Genomic DNA, 13,263 nt, shown 5'->3' with positions numbered 1-13,263 from the left:
CCTTGTGGTATCATTGTAGTAAATATTTGGATGGGCAATGTGAGCATGTGGAAACTAAGCAGTAAGTTGGCTTTTACACTAAATTGATGTCCTCAACACTGCCTGATTTAATTACATTATATTCCACTACACTGGCTTTACTTTTGTTAATGTTTTTCTTATATAACCTCTTCACAAGACATCTAGTATGTTGAACTGCTCTTCCAAGTCCTTTCTGTCTTTGACAGAATTATAATCTCACTGGCAGGCCTCAGACTTTTTATTTCTTCTCCTTGAATTGTAATCCCTCTTCCAAATTGATGCTTAGTTTCCTTCACAGCTTGCTTAATATACAGATAAAATAATGTTGGAGATAGACTACAACTATCACTCACTCCCTTCTGTCTTCTAAGATGAATCATATCAGCATTATTACTGTGCTTGTTCGTACATTTCTCTTGGACACACACTGATCTCTCCCCAGGTCAGCTTCTATCAGTATTCTGTTATTCTGTAAGTAATTGCAACCATGATAATAAATTATGGTCAGACACCTCTGCCCCTGTAAATGTTTTACATTTTAAAATATGATTTTGAAGTCTCTTGTCATATTATTATTCAGTCTATCTGAAACCTTTCAGTGTCTCTAGTTCTTGTCAAGCTTCTTTCCTGATTCTTAAAGTGAGAGCTGGCAGTGACGGAATTATGCCGTGTGGAAAAGTCCTCCAGCTGTCACCACCTTACATCTCTTTCTCTCAGCCCATGATCACTTACAACTTTTACTTCTCTTCTTTTTCATAATAAGATGTTCCAGTTCTTCAATACTAATAAACTTTTGTCTTGCTTAGCTATCTGATAATTTCTTTTATCTCATAAATTTTGGTTGTCCACCCAGGTCACATTGTAAGTTCTGCATGATATTTCAGCAAACAGATTCATTCCCATTTTCAGTTGATTTCTGATGGGTATTTCTCTGTTTGTGTTGGCGCCCTATATTTATAGCTGTTCCCCATCCCCATAACTGTGCAGTGGGTAGTAGTGGTAGTAGGTGTAAAGCTGTTCAGCTGCAAATGACAGTCTGCAGTCTGTGCTATCGCCTGGTGTGTGGGCCTCACTGTACAAGAACACTTCGCTTCTGCCCCCTCACCCCACTCGCCCCTCTCCCCCCTCAGCCTAGTTCGGGGTTCGATGCCTAACTCAGGTTGTTCATGGTGGCTCTCTTCTACCATGCATACAGTTCCCTAGTGTATGCCTAGATGCATTGGCAGTTGACCAACATGACCCAGGTTAACACCCGAGAAATCTAAAAGCCAGAAATACCCCAGGGAAACTTCACATCACAATTTTTTTTATCTCATCGTACATTCTTTCAATCTCTCATCTGTTGAATAGCTTTCTCATTTTTCTGTGCTTATTTTACCAAGCTGATAGAAGGCCACTTTTTCCTTCTTTCTGTTACGATATTTGTTGCTGTTTAATCACCACCACTTCTTCCTCCTTGCCCCCTGACTCAATCTACCCTTTCTTGATACATGAAAATGTTGAAACATTATTTTGAGTAACTTATTTTAGGGCATTATGACAGTAAATGCTCATTATAGGTAAAGAAAGTATAAGAAAGTATAAGTTGAGCAAATATCTTGGACAACTTCATGTGAAAAGAAAGAGGTTATTTCGGTCACAGGTGTATGATGGACAGCATTATGCATACTATTTTAAGGATTAAAAGCTGATTCTCGAAATCAATTGTGCTGTAAACAATTTTACATAAATGAAAAGAAATGAAAGCATTTTAATGTAGATAAGCTGGAACTGAAATAATGTTGGCAAATTAATTTCATACATGTGAATAGTATGTAATGCAGTTTCAGTTTCATTTCTTTTTCTTCTTTTACAGAGCCACCAGCAAAGCAGCAAGTGGATTTACAACATCGTATTCTGAACATTTTGAACAATTCAAACAGTGGCACTCCTGGCCACCCCAGCGGCGCTATTGGCAATATGAGTCACCCCAGCGGCGCTATTGGCAATATGAGTCACCCCAGCGGCGCTATTGGCAATTTGAGCCACCCCAGTGCTGGTATTGGCAGTATGAGCCACCCCAGTGCTGGTATTGGCAATATGAGCCACCCCAGCAGTGGTATTGGCAGTATGAGCCACCCCAGCAGCGGTATAGGCAGTATGAGCAGTATAACTGGTTTGAGTAATCTCAACAACATGAGTAACCTGGCCCCTGTTCCTCCGCCCACACCGGTGTCAGCACCAGCACCATCCAGCTGGTCAAGTGGCTCTCAACCAAGCACTCCTGCACCTCTCCTGAATGATCCGGCTGTACAAAAGGCACTTGACAGCTTAATGCAAGGCAACCTGCTCCACAAAATTACACCCACCTCTGCTTCTGGCCAAAGTGTCACTGTATCTACTTCGTCCACTCTCAGTACGCCACCAGCACAACCACTGTTTGGGGCATTTGCCTCATCTGGTCGACGATTCTAGATTTATATGTCAGTTGTATCCTCTTGTTCCCCGCATACCTTTGTAGGTATAAAGTAGATAGGAATGACAGTGTATATTTTTATTATAATTATTTTAGATCATGGTGTTCATGGATTCAGTGTAGGACACTCATTATAAGTTAAGTCATATTTGCATCTTTTTAACAAAATGTTTGATGGACTATTGATGTGGCCAATAGTATTTTCCTTTTTTTTAGCTATGCTGAGAAGAAAAAAAGCCATTTAGCAGGGAAAGTGCACACATACGTAAATAAACAGAGGGAGAGAGTGGATAGGTGTTTGATTGATGCATGTGGTTTGTGTGTGTTGACTTGCATACATAAATTCTCATGTAAAAGTGACATACTGAAATTCATATCTTGAGACAGAACATGCAAACATACAGATATTTGTAATCAGTCCAAGTAATGTTTTTAATTAAATTAATGGTAGTTGTGCTGACCCCAGTACTGTAGAAACTGTTTTGTTTGAAAGGAAAAAAAAAAAACAAAACAACAGAAGACTTGTTTTCCTATGGACAATTGTTTCTTTTGTGGGTTTTTTTTGTTTTTTTTTGTACCCCCCCCACTCCCCCCCCCCCCCCCCCTCCCCCCTTCATAGTGAATTTTCATAAACAGCTTCAGTGTCAGTATGAATGTTGGCACAAAAATGATTACATAGCTGCACAAAGCTGCAGGCATATGAAACATGGATAATCTTAACAAATAATTAACTTTCAATTGTCATGTAAAATATCTTGACTTAGTAGCTGACCACAGTAAAGTACAAATTTCTTTAAAATTTTTATACTGTGTGTGACTGAAAATGCTGACATACTCACAGAAGGTACTGTGTACAGATCTGTGGTTTTGTCATCGTCAGCTGTGCAAAATTTAATTGCATATTCCTGTGAGTGAATGCTTGATATCTCAGATCAAAATGTCATGACATAAAATTAAATTTGAATCCAGTGTTAAATTTTATTTGCTGGATGTTACTTGTGGAATATTTCATTGTATAGAATGAAGAAATAAATGTAATTTTTTTTCTATGTTTATCATTTTTCAATTGCAAATAAATGACTTCTTTCTTTCCACCATACATTTTCCAGGCACATAAACTGTTACAAGAATTAATAATTAAACAATCTGTTACAAGAATTAATAATTTTCAGGACTGTGTTAAATGCTGCATAGAGCACCTTTTTTTATAGAAGAGAGAATGTTGTTCCACATGCCTTCTCAGATAGACATTGATATTGTGTGTGTGTGTGTGTGTGTGTGTGTGTGTGTGTGTGTCAAGTGCAATAGGATATATAACACATTCCATTTAATGGGAAAACAGTGTGTTTACATCCCAGTCTGGATAATGGAAACACCCCAAGAAATTTACCATTAAATGTGTTTTCCCCTATGCTTGCCTTTTTATTTGACATATAATGTGCACATTCCTTCCTGCAGCATATTTGATATTACTTTCTCTTCTCGCAAAACACAGATCCATCATGTGAATGTTGTACTTTAAATGCGAATAGTTTTGTATAATACAATATTTATATTTGTTTTTTTCATTTGTATTATTTTATGATTATTTTAAATCTGATGTTATGCCAGTGTCTGGTCTGTGTGTCACCATATAAAAATGATAAAAATAAAAGAAAATGAATATGTAATCTGGAAATATTTTTTACTACATTACATTGCCTTACACATAGTTTCTACTTACAAAGGCATTTCTGTACTTGTCTGGATTATTTAAAAGTTTGCGTGCTTCCAGTTTTTGTGTAAGATATATTGTGATGGAAGCCCTTTTTTTTTTTTTTTTTTACTCTGGGCCTTGTATGGAAATGTCTGTTGAAGCTAAGCTATTCAAACAAACATAATCCATATGTCATTAAAAGAAATTTAATTGAAGTTCAAGATGGAATGGGTGTATCCGCAGAGGAAATTAATGTACGGAGGTAATGAAATGAAGAAATAAAACTTAGCTGTTTGTGACTGGATATTATGACTTGCCAAGTGGGAAAGATTACTGTGATGGGACACTTTTATAAGAAGCTCAAAAGCATTGTAATGTTGTTACCAATACAACAAATCATTGTGTTACAAAAACCTTAAATAAATTTACAAAAATGTATGAGGTTTTGATAAAGCTATTCAAAACCGTGAAACGTAATACGTCAAAAATCTTGTGTGCATACTGCCGGTGGACATAGTGTTATTTAGTGAAGTACTTAAGATTACTGTCAAATGACCTCAGCTGACAGATCTCCGATGTTCTGAAGAACTACCTTGTTACATTAAATACGTTAAAACTGGACAGCTCTATAAAAATGAAGATTGTACTGAACAGAGATGAAAAAGTGAATAATGTTGGTGGTGTGTGAAGTCCTTGTAAATCAACAACAGAGAATATTTGCAAAAAATAAATAAAGTAACAAAAATGAGGTATGTGACAAACTTCAATGTTGATTACCTCCTCTAATAATCTGATAAGCTTTGACTAGTATCTGTGACTTATTAGTAGTAATATTTACATTATCAGTGTAATATGTTGTCATAACTAAATTAATAAATGGTTTTATCTCTTTTGTAACCATATACTGAAGTATAGTTAGTATTTTATTAGATAATTAAAAATAAAATATGTAATATATTCTTTTTTTTGCACATTAATCTTGATGCTCTTGTGCCCATTAATTAATTAGTTTTTTATGGTTAGACATTGTTGATTTGTTGTGCGTGTGTGTGTGTGGGGGGGGGGGGGGGGCAGTGTCTATAATCTGTAATACTAATGGTTCGTTGATGCTGTGGGTATGCTTCAAAGGCACTGCATTGTTGTCATCAGGCTAGTGTATTCATCCATTTTTCCTAACTATTTCCACTCTTAATACAAGTCAGTTTACTGGTGTTTTAGCTTTCTCATGTGTAGTATCCATTTCATTATGATTGACCCCTTGCTTCAGGATTCTCTTGTGGTTTCACAGTGTGATGCAATTAATGTTGTAGCATCACCCCAAAGTATTGAATGTCTCTGGTTTCATTTGATGTGTAAGTGTTAAGGTTGTGAAGGGATGGAATTCATGGACATATTATTGATAAAGTTTGGTTTCCAACCTTTTTGCAAATTGTCATAAAATCTCTTGTTTAATTGACATTTTCTTGCACTGTATGCTCTCAGATGCTGTGTTGTCAACTCCTTGTCCTGGAAGTTGCAATCGACTCTCGTCATGGTGATCTGTGAAGAGGAAATATATTTTAGTATTTCTGCAGACAGAAAAGAAGTATACCTTATCTACTGGCCACTTACAGATTTGAGTGCCCTGCATACTGAAAACATTGGCAAAATCCTGATCAATTAATTGTGTGCACAGTTAACATATCTTCAATGTAAATATCTACATAAATTATGTTTTTACTACAATTTCCTTGTTATTGCACTGCAACAACAGCACAATGCTACTGTGCTCAATTGCAGTCCTGCATGGATTGCTGTAAAGAAAGAATGATTTTGCAAGTCAGCAAGGTATGACATATTGATTTTCATTATGCACTTGATTGATGAAATGAGAGTTCATTTCTTACAAAATGGATATTGGTTCAGGAGGAGTAATGTTCTGTTGCCACATACAGACTGACTTATATTTTGCTGATGCACAATAGACACACACTAGTAGTATTTATGTTACGTTTAATTTTACTAAATTATTTTACATGTATTCAAAAGATGATTTGGTACGGGTCATCATACTCTCCTCTGTGTCCAAGGAGGATTGGATCTGATTTAGAAAGTCTAATGTTGCAAAGACAGTATGAATTAGCGTAGACTTACTCACCATCTAGAGGGGGCATTGAGCAGCAAAAGTTCTTAACAGTGTAATTGACTGCTTTTCTGCGAATGGTATCATGTTGTTGTTGTTGTTGTTGTTGTTGTCTTCAGTCCTGAGACTGGTTTGATGCAGCTCTCCACGCTACTCTATCCTGTGCAAGCTTCTTCATCTCCCAGTACGTACTGCAGCCTACTTCCCTCTGAATCTGCTTAGTGTATTCATCTCTTGGTCTCCCTCTACAATTTTTACCTTCCACGCTGCCCTCCAGTACTAAATTGGTGATCCCTTCATGCCTCAGAACATGTCCTACCAACCGATCCCTCCCCCTGCGGGTTCGGGGGTTAGAATAGGCCCGCGGTATTCCTGCCTGTCGTAAGAGGCAACTAAAAGGAGTCTCAAACGTTTCGGCCTTATGTGACGGTCCCCTGTCGGGTTTGACCTCCATATCTCAAAATTTTTCCGAAGAGCGAGCCGATTGGGGAAGGGCGCCTTACTTGGTGCATTGTGTCCGTGTTGTGTTGAGAACTTTCGCCATCTTATTCGTCGTTTCATTGCAGTCTTGCCCGCTCTCCATCTCTTGGGCATCGATGCGCCCCTGCGTGCACTTTCTGCCAAGCACTGTGCGGGGCCATTTTCTGCACTGACGACGCCCATGGACCACATGTCACCTAACATCCAGCACGGTAGCCAGTCCGTTGTGGTGGGGCCGCCATGTACCCTCTTGGTTGTAGCCCCCTGACAACACAGGGGTCGCTCTACTGATGCCTGCGCCGTTCACTCCCCACGTATGCCAAGGAGTAGATGCCCATCTCCCTGGGGCATCAGGACTCCCGGCAATGGCCATCCTGCCAGGTGGCTATTGCTGTGGCTGGGTGGCGCCCGTGGGGAGGGCCCTTGGTCGGAGTAGGTGGCATCAGGGCGGATGACCCGCAATGAAGCGTGGTACATCATCTCTCGCTGGCGGCCAGCCGCCAGCAGTCTCTAAGCGTTTTTGGGCTCAATTTAATGCTCAGAAGTACGATCCGAAAACGTTCCCCTCCCTGGCCACGCCGTGGGAAGAGCGTAAGTCTCAGGATGGAGGTAACAGTTATTCGCCCCGATTCTTAGTTTGCACGAGAGCTGATGGGGAGTCGTTTCTCTCCACAAAGCCTCAGTTCTTCGTCGAGCATTTAGAGGACAAGTTTGGGGAGGTGGAGGGCTTGTCTAAAATGCGCTCTGGGTCAGTACTGATACAAACGGCATCCTCCGCCCAGTCCCGCAGGTTACTTGCTTGTGACAAGTTGGGGGATGTTAACGTTTCTATTACACCACATAAGCGTTTAAATATGGTCCAGGGTGTTATTTTCCATAGGGATCTCCTTTTGCAGTCTGATGACGAGCTGCGCGCCAACTTAGAACGTAGAGGTGTTCATTTCATCCGGCACGTTCATCGGGGTCCGAGGGACAATCAGGTTGCTACCGGTGCCCTCATCTTGGCCTTCGAGGGTGATACGTTACCGGAAAAGGTCAAGGTGATGGTCTACCGATGTGACGTCAAGCCCTATATCCCTCCCCCGATGCGGTGCTTCAAGTGCTGGAAGTTCGGCCATATGTCTTCCTGCTGCACTTCCAGCCTCACATGTCGCGATTGCGGACGCCCATCTCATCCCGATACTCCATGTGCCCCGCCTCCCATCTGCGTTAACTGCGGGGAGCACCATTCACCTTGCTCGCCTGACTGCAAAGTCTTTCAGAAAGAGCGCAAAATCATGGAATATAAGACCCTGGACCGGCTGACCTATACTGAGGCCAAACGGAAATATGACAGACTCCATCCTGTGAGAATGACATCTACTTATGCAGCTGCTACAACAACTGTGCTAGCTCCATCAGTTTCGAGACTTCCAGCCAGCTCGATAAGCAGTAAGATTCCTCCTGCCCCCTTGCCCGTGCGGGGCTCTACCCAACCGGTTGCTCCTGCACTACCTACCTCAGGAGCAACCTCCTCCCACCCGTCGGGGACGTCCGCCCCCGCTTCTCAGCCGGAGAAGCGTCTAACTTCTTCGACTACTCTCGCCCGTAAGAGTTCCCTTGGGACCCTCCCTTCCCAGGGTTCCACCAGCGGGAAGGATGACGGCCACCAGTGGCATAAGTCCTCACCAGCGGCCGGGCGTAGGGCTTCACGATCCTCCTCTGTCCCGGAGACTGAATCGGTGAAGCCTTCCCAGCCGGTGAAACCCAAGATTCAGCGAGAGAAGTCCAAGAGGAAGACCTCTAAGGCCAAAGAACTTGCGGTGGCACCAACCCCACCGCACCTTTCGCGCTCTGCGTCTGAGGATGAAGTCGAGATTCTAGCGTCCGCTGAGGACCTTGATCTCGCTGGTCCCTCAAACGCCATGGATGCCTCTCGTACGGGTACTGAATCGGTGGCAGTGAGTGAACAAGCGGCGTAAATTGCCTTCCCAGTCCTTTCACGCCTTTCTCAGCCATGGACAATACCATCCTCCAGTGGAACTGCGGCGGTTTTTTCCACCATTTAGCTGAGCTCCGCCAACTTCTCAGCCTTCGCCCTTTCTTCTGCATTGCTCTCCAGGAAACTTGGTTTCCAGCGATGCGAACCCCCGCCCTCCGTGGCTATTGGGGTTATTACAAGAACCGGGCAGCTTATGAAAGGGTGTCTGGTGGCGTCTGCATATATGTCCTTCACACTCTGCACAGCGAGTCTGTCCCTCTCCAGACGCCTTTAGAGGCTGTCGCTGTACGCGTATGGACGCCACAGGCTATTACCGTCTGCAGTCTTTACATTCCACCGGATGGTGATGTCTCGCAGCATGTCCTGGCTGCACTGGTCGCCCAATTGCCGCCACCTTTCTTGCTATTGGGCGACTTCAACGCCCATAACCCTCTGTGGGGTGGGTCAGTGGCCACAGGTCGAGGCGCCATCGTTGAACATTTGTTGTCGCAGCTCGATCTCTCGCTGTTAAATGATGGCGCCTTCACACACTTCAGTGTGGCGCATGGCACCTACTCCGCCATTGACCTTTCCATCTGTAGCCCTAGCCTCTTACCGTCTGTCCAATGGAGTGTGCATGACGACCTGTGTGGTAGTGACCACTTTCCGCTCTTTTTGTCACTACCACAGCGTCACTCTTCTGAACGCCCTAGCCGATGGGCTATGAATAAGGCTGACTGGGATTTGTTCTCCTCCACTGCAGCTTTTGAGCCTCTCTCTACTGATGACATTGATGCGGTGGTTCAATCTGTCACCACCGGCATCGTTACTGCCGCCGAATCTGCCATTCCCCGTTCTTCTGGGTCCGCTCGGCGGAAGGCTGTGCCTTGGTGGTCGCCTGAGATCGCTGAAGTGATTAAAGATCGCCGGCGGGCGCTCCAGCGTCACAAGCGACATCCCTCCTTAGCCCACCTTATCGCCTTCAAACGGCTGCGTGCGCGGGCCCGCCTCCTTATCCGCCAAGGCAAGAAGGAGTGCTGGGAGCGGTATGTGTCCACCATTGGCCTCCATGTCACTCCCTCGCAGGTCTGGGCGAAGATTCGACGCGTCTACGGCTATCGGACCCCTGCCAGCGTCCCTGCGCTCTCACTGAATGGAGCCGTTTGTACCGACTCCGACGTCATTGCAAATCGCTTAGCAGAGCATTTTGCTATGAGTTCCGCTTCTGCGAATTACCCCCAGGCCTTCCGCTCCATTAAAGAGCGGCTGGAATGTCGGAGCCTTTCGTTTCGCACCAACCACCCGGAATTTTACAATGCTCCATTCAGTGAGTGGGAATTTCGCAGTGCCCTAGCTGCTTGCCCTGATACCGCTCCTGGGCCAGATGGCATCCACTGTCAGATGCTGAAACACCTTTCAGTGGACTGCCAGCGGCGCCTTCTCGATCTTTACAACCGTCTTTGGGTCGAGGGGGAGTTTAGTCGCAATGGCGGGAAGGCATTGTCATCCCCGTTTTGAAACCTGGGAAGACCCCTCTGGAGGTGGACAGCTACCGTCCCATTAGCCTCACCAACGTTCTTTGTAAGTTGCTTGAACGGATGGTGAGCCGGCGCTTGCATTGGGTACTGGAGTCTCGGGGACTTCTGGCTCCATCTCAGGGTGGGTTCCGTAAAGGCCGCTCCGCCACCGACAATCTGGTGAGCCTGGAGTCGGCCATCCGTACTGCCTTTTCCCGCCGTCAGCACCTGGTCGCTGTCTTTTTCGACATGCGGAAGGCGTACGATACGACATGGCGTCATCACATTCTTTCTACGCTTCATGGATGGGGTCTTCGGGGTCCTCTGCCGATTTTTATCCGCAATTTTCTGTCGTGTCGTACCTTCCGCGTGCAAGGAGAACGGTGTGCCACAGGGCTCTGTTTTAAGTGTCTGTCTGTTTTTAATCGCCATTAACGGGCTTGCTGCGGCCGTGGGAAATTCTGTCTCCGCTTCCCTGTATGCTGACGACTTCTGCCTTTATTACAGCTCTACTGGCATTGCAGCTGTTGAACGTCAGCTACAGGGCGCTATCCGTAAGGCGCAGTCTTGGGCTGTAGCGCATGGGTTTCAGTTTTCGGCAGCCAAGACCTGCGTTATGCATTTCTGCCGGTGCCGAACAGTCCATCCTGAGCCGCGGCTTTATCTTGCCGACGAACTCCTTGCTGTGGTGGAGACCCACAGGTTTTTGGGGGTGGTTTTCGATGCCCGGTTGACTTGGCTGCCTCATATCCGGCAGCTGAAACAGACGTGTTGGCGGCATCTAAACGCTCTGAGATGCTTGAGCAACACCCACTGGGGCGCCGACCGCTCTACACTGTTGCGGCTCTACCAGGCGTTAATCCAGTCCCGTCTGGATTATGGGAGCCTGGCTTATGGCTCAGCATCCCCATCTGCGTTACGGGTGCTGGACCCGATTCTCCACAGCGGGATACGCCTTGCCACTGGTGCTTTCCGCACCAGCCCTGTGGACAGCGTACTAGTGGAGGCAGGTGTACCTCCACTGCGGTTCCGACGCCAACGTTTGCTGGCCGCTTATGCTGCCCATGTTCTAAGCTCGCCCGGGCATCCAAACTATCGTCTCCTGTTCCCGCGGTCGGTCGTCCGTATGCCAGAACGTCGGCCCCGGTCTGGTTGTACAATAGCGGTCCGCGTCAAGGAGCTTCTCTCTGGGCTCCAGGGTTTCACTGTTCCACCTCCTTTCCGGGCTACTTTGCATACACCCCCATGGTGTGTTCGTCGCCCTAGCCTTCGGCTCGACTTGGCACAGGGCCCTAAGGACTCAGTCCCTCAAGCGGCCTTCCGCCGCCGCTTTTATTCCATCCTGGCCACGTATCAGGGCTCTGGTGTTGTTTACACTGACGGTTCGATGGTTGCTGGTCGTGTCGGATATGCGCTCACTCTAGGGGACCTTTCCGAACAACGTTCCTTGCCGGATGGCTGCAGCGTTTACACTGCTGAACTGGTCGCCATCTTTCGTGCCCTAGAGTATATCCGCTCCTGCTCAGGTGAGTCCTTCGTTATCTGTAGCGATTCCCTGAGCGGTTTACGAGCTCTCGACCAGTGTTTCCCTCGTTCTCGTTTGGTGATGGCTATCCACGAGTCTCTGCATACTCTCGCCTGTTGCGGCCGCTCTATGGTCTTTGTGTGGACCCCCGGTCATGTCGGTATCCCGGGTAACGAACATGTTGACCGCCTGGCGAAAGAGGCCACCAGTAAGCCATCTCTGGACGTTGGCCTCCCAGAGACTGATTTGCGGGCAGTCTTCCGCCGCAAAATCTTGGCGCTATGGGACGATGAATGGCGCGAACTGCCAATGAGCAATAAACTCCGTGCTGTCAAGGAGACGACGCCTGTGTGGCGGTCATCCCTGCGAGCCACTCGCAGGGACTCAGTAGTTCTTTGCCGGCTCCGCATTGGCCACTCCCGGCTGACACACAGTTATTTACTGCGCCGGGAGGACCCTCCTCTATGTCGCTGTGGGGCAGCTTTGACAGTGGCCCACATTTTGCTGGCCTGCCCCCTTTTAGCAGTGGTCAGGCAGACATTTGCGCTGCCTGCTACGCTCCCTGCCCTTTTAACAGACGACTCCACTATGGCTGACTTAGTTTTACGTTTTATTCGGGCAGGGAGATTTTATCATTTACTCTGAGTGTTTCTGTTTTATTTTATTGTTTTGTGTTGACTCTGGCCTTTGGCCTATGATTTTCCACTGGTTTTTTAATGTGTTTCTAAGTGGTTGGCTTTTCCTTATTTATTTCTATGGTCGGCCAACCACCGTCACACTCTGTGTGGTTTTAGTTCGTTTTGTCTTGTCCTTGTCTCCGTTTCTCTTGTTCTGTATCGTCTGTGATCTCTTCTGTTCCTTGTTTTTATTCTCTGTGGGTGTTCTTTGTCTTTGGAAAAAGGGACCGATGACCGTTGCAGTCTGGTCCCTTTAATCCCTCCAAACCAACCAACCAACCAACCAACCGATCCCTTCTTCTTGTCAAGTTGTGCCACAAACTCCTCTTCTCCCCAATTCTACTCAATAGCTCCTCATTATTTATGTGATCTACCCATATAATCTTCAGCATTCTTCTGTATAACTACATTTCGAAAGCTTCTATTCTCTTCTTGTCCAAACTAGTTATCGTCCATGTTTCACTTCCATACGTGGCTACACTCCATACATAAACTTTCAGAAACGACTTCCTGACACTTAAATCTATACTCGATGTTAACAAATTTCTCTTCTTCAGAAACACTTTCCTTGCCATTTCCAGTCTACATTTTATATCCTCTCTACTTTGATCATCATCAGTTATTTTGCTCCCAAAATAGCAAAACTCCTTTACTACTTTAAGTGTCTCATTTCCTAATCTAATTCCCTCAGCATCACCCGACTTAATTTGACTACATTCCATTATCCTTGTTTTGCTTTTGTTGATGTTCATCTTATATCCTCCTTTCAAGACACTGTCCATTCCGTTCAGCTGCTCTTCCAAGTCCTTT

The 13,263-nt window shown here is 45.4% G+C and overlaps 1 protein-coding gene across 3 annotated transcripts in view; it reads left to right on the top strand.

Annotated features, from left to right (window-relative positions):
- The window catches only part of LOC124605317 (nuclear receptor coactivator 5), a 154,113-nt gene extending 151,104 nt beyond the window's left edge, over positions 1–3,009 (top strand). For all 3 annotated transcript variants that reach the window (XM_047136905.1, XM_047136903.1, XM_047136904.1), the window contains one exon: positions 1,877–3,009. In XM_047136905.1, the coding sequence (XP_046992861.1) occupies positions 1,877–2,475 (599 nt within the window). In that variant the 3' untranslated portion in view covers positions 2,476–3,009. The remainder of the gene's footprint in view (positions 1–1,876) is intronic.
- Positions 3,010–13,263: the final 10,254 nt, after the last annotated feature.

Source organism: Schistocerca americana, chromosome 3, assembly GCF_021461395.2.
Source record: "Schistocerca americana isolate TAMUIC-IGC-003095 chromosome 3, iqSchAmer2.1, whole genome shotgun sequence".
Classification (NCBI taxonomy): Eukaryota; Metazoa; Arthropoda; class Insecta; order Orthoptera; family Acrididae; genus Schistocerca; species Schistocerca americana.
The sequence above is the reverse complement of the archived record's forward strand: the minus strand, read 5'-3'. Positions and strand labels throughout refer to the sequence as shown.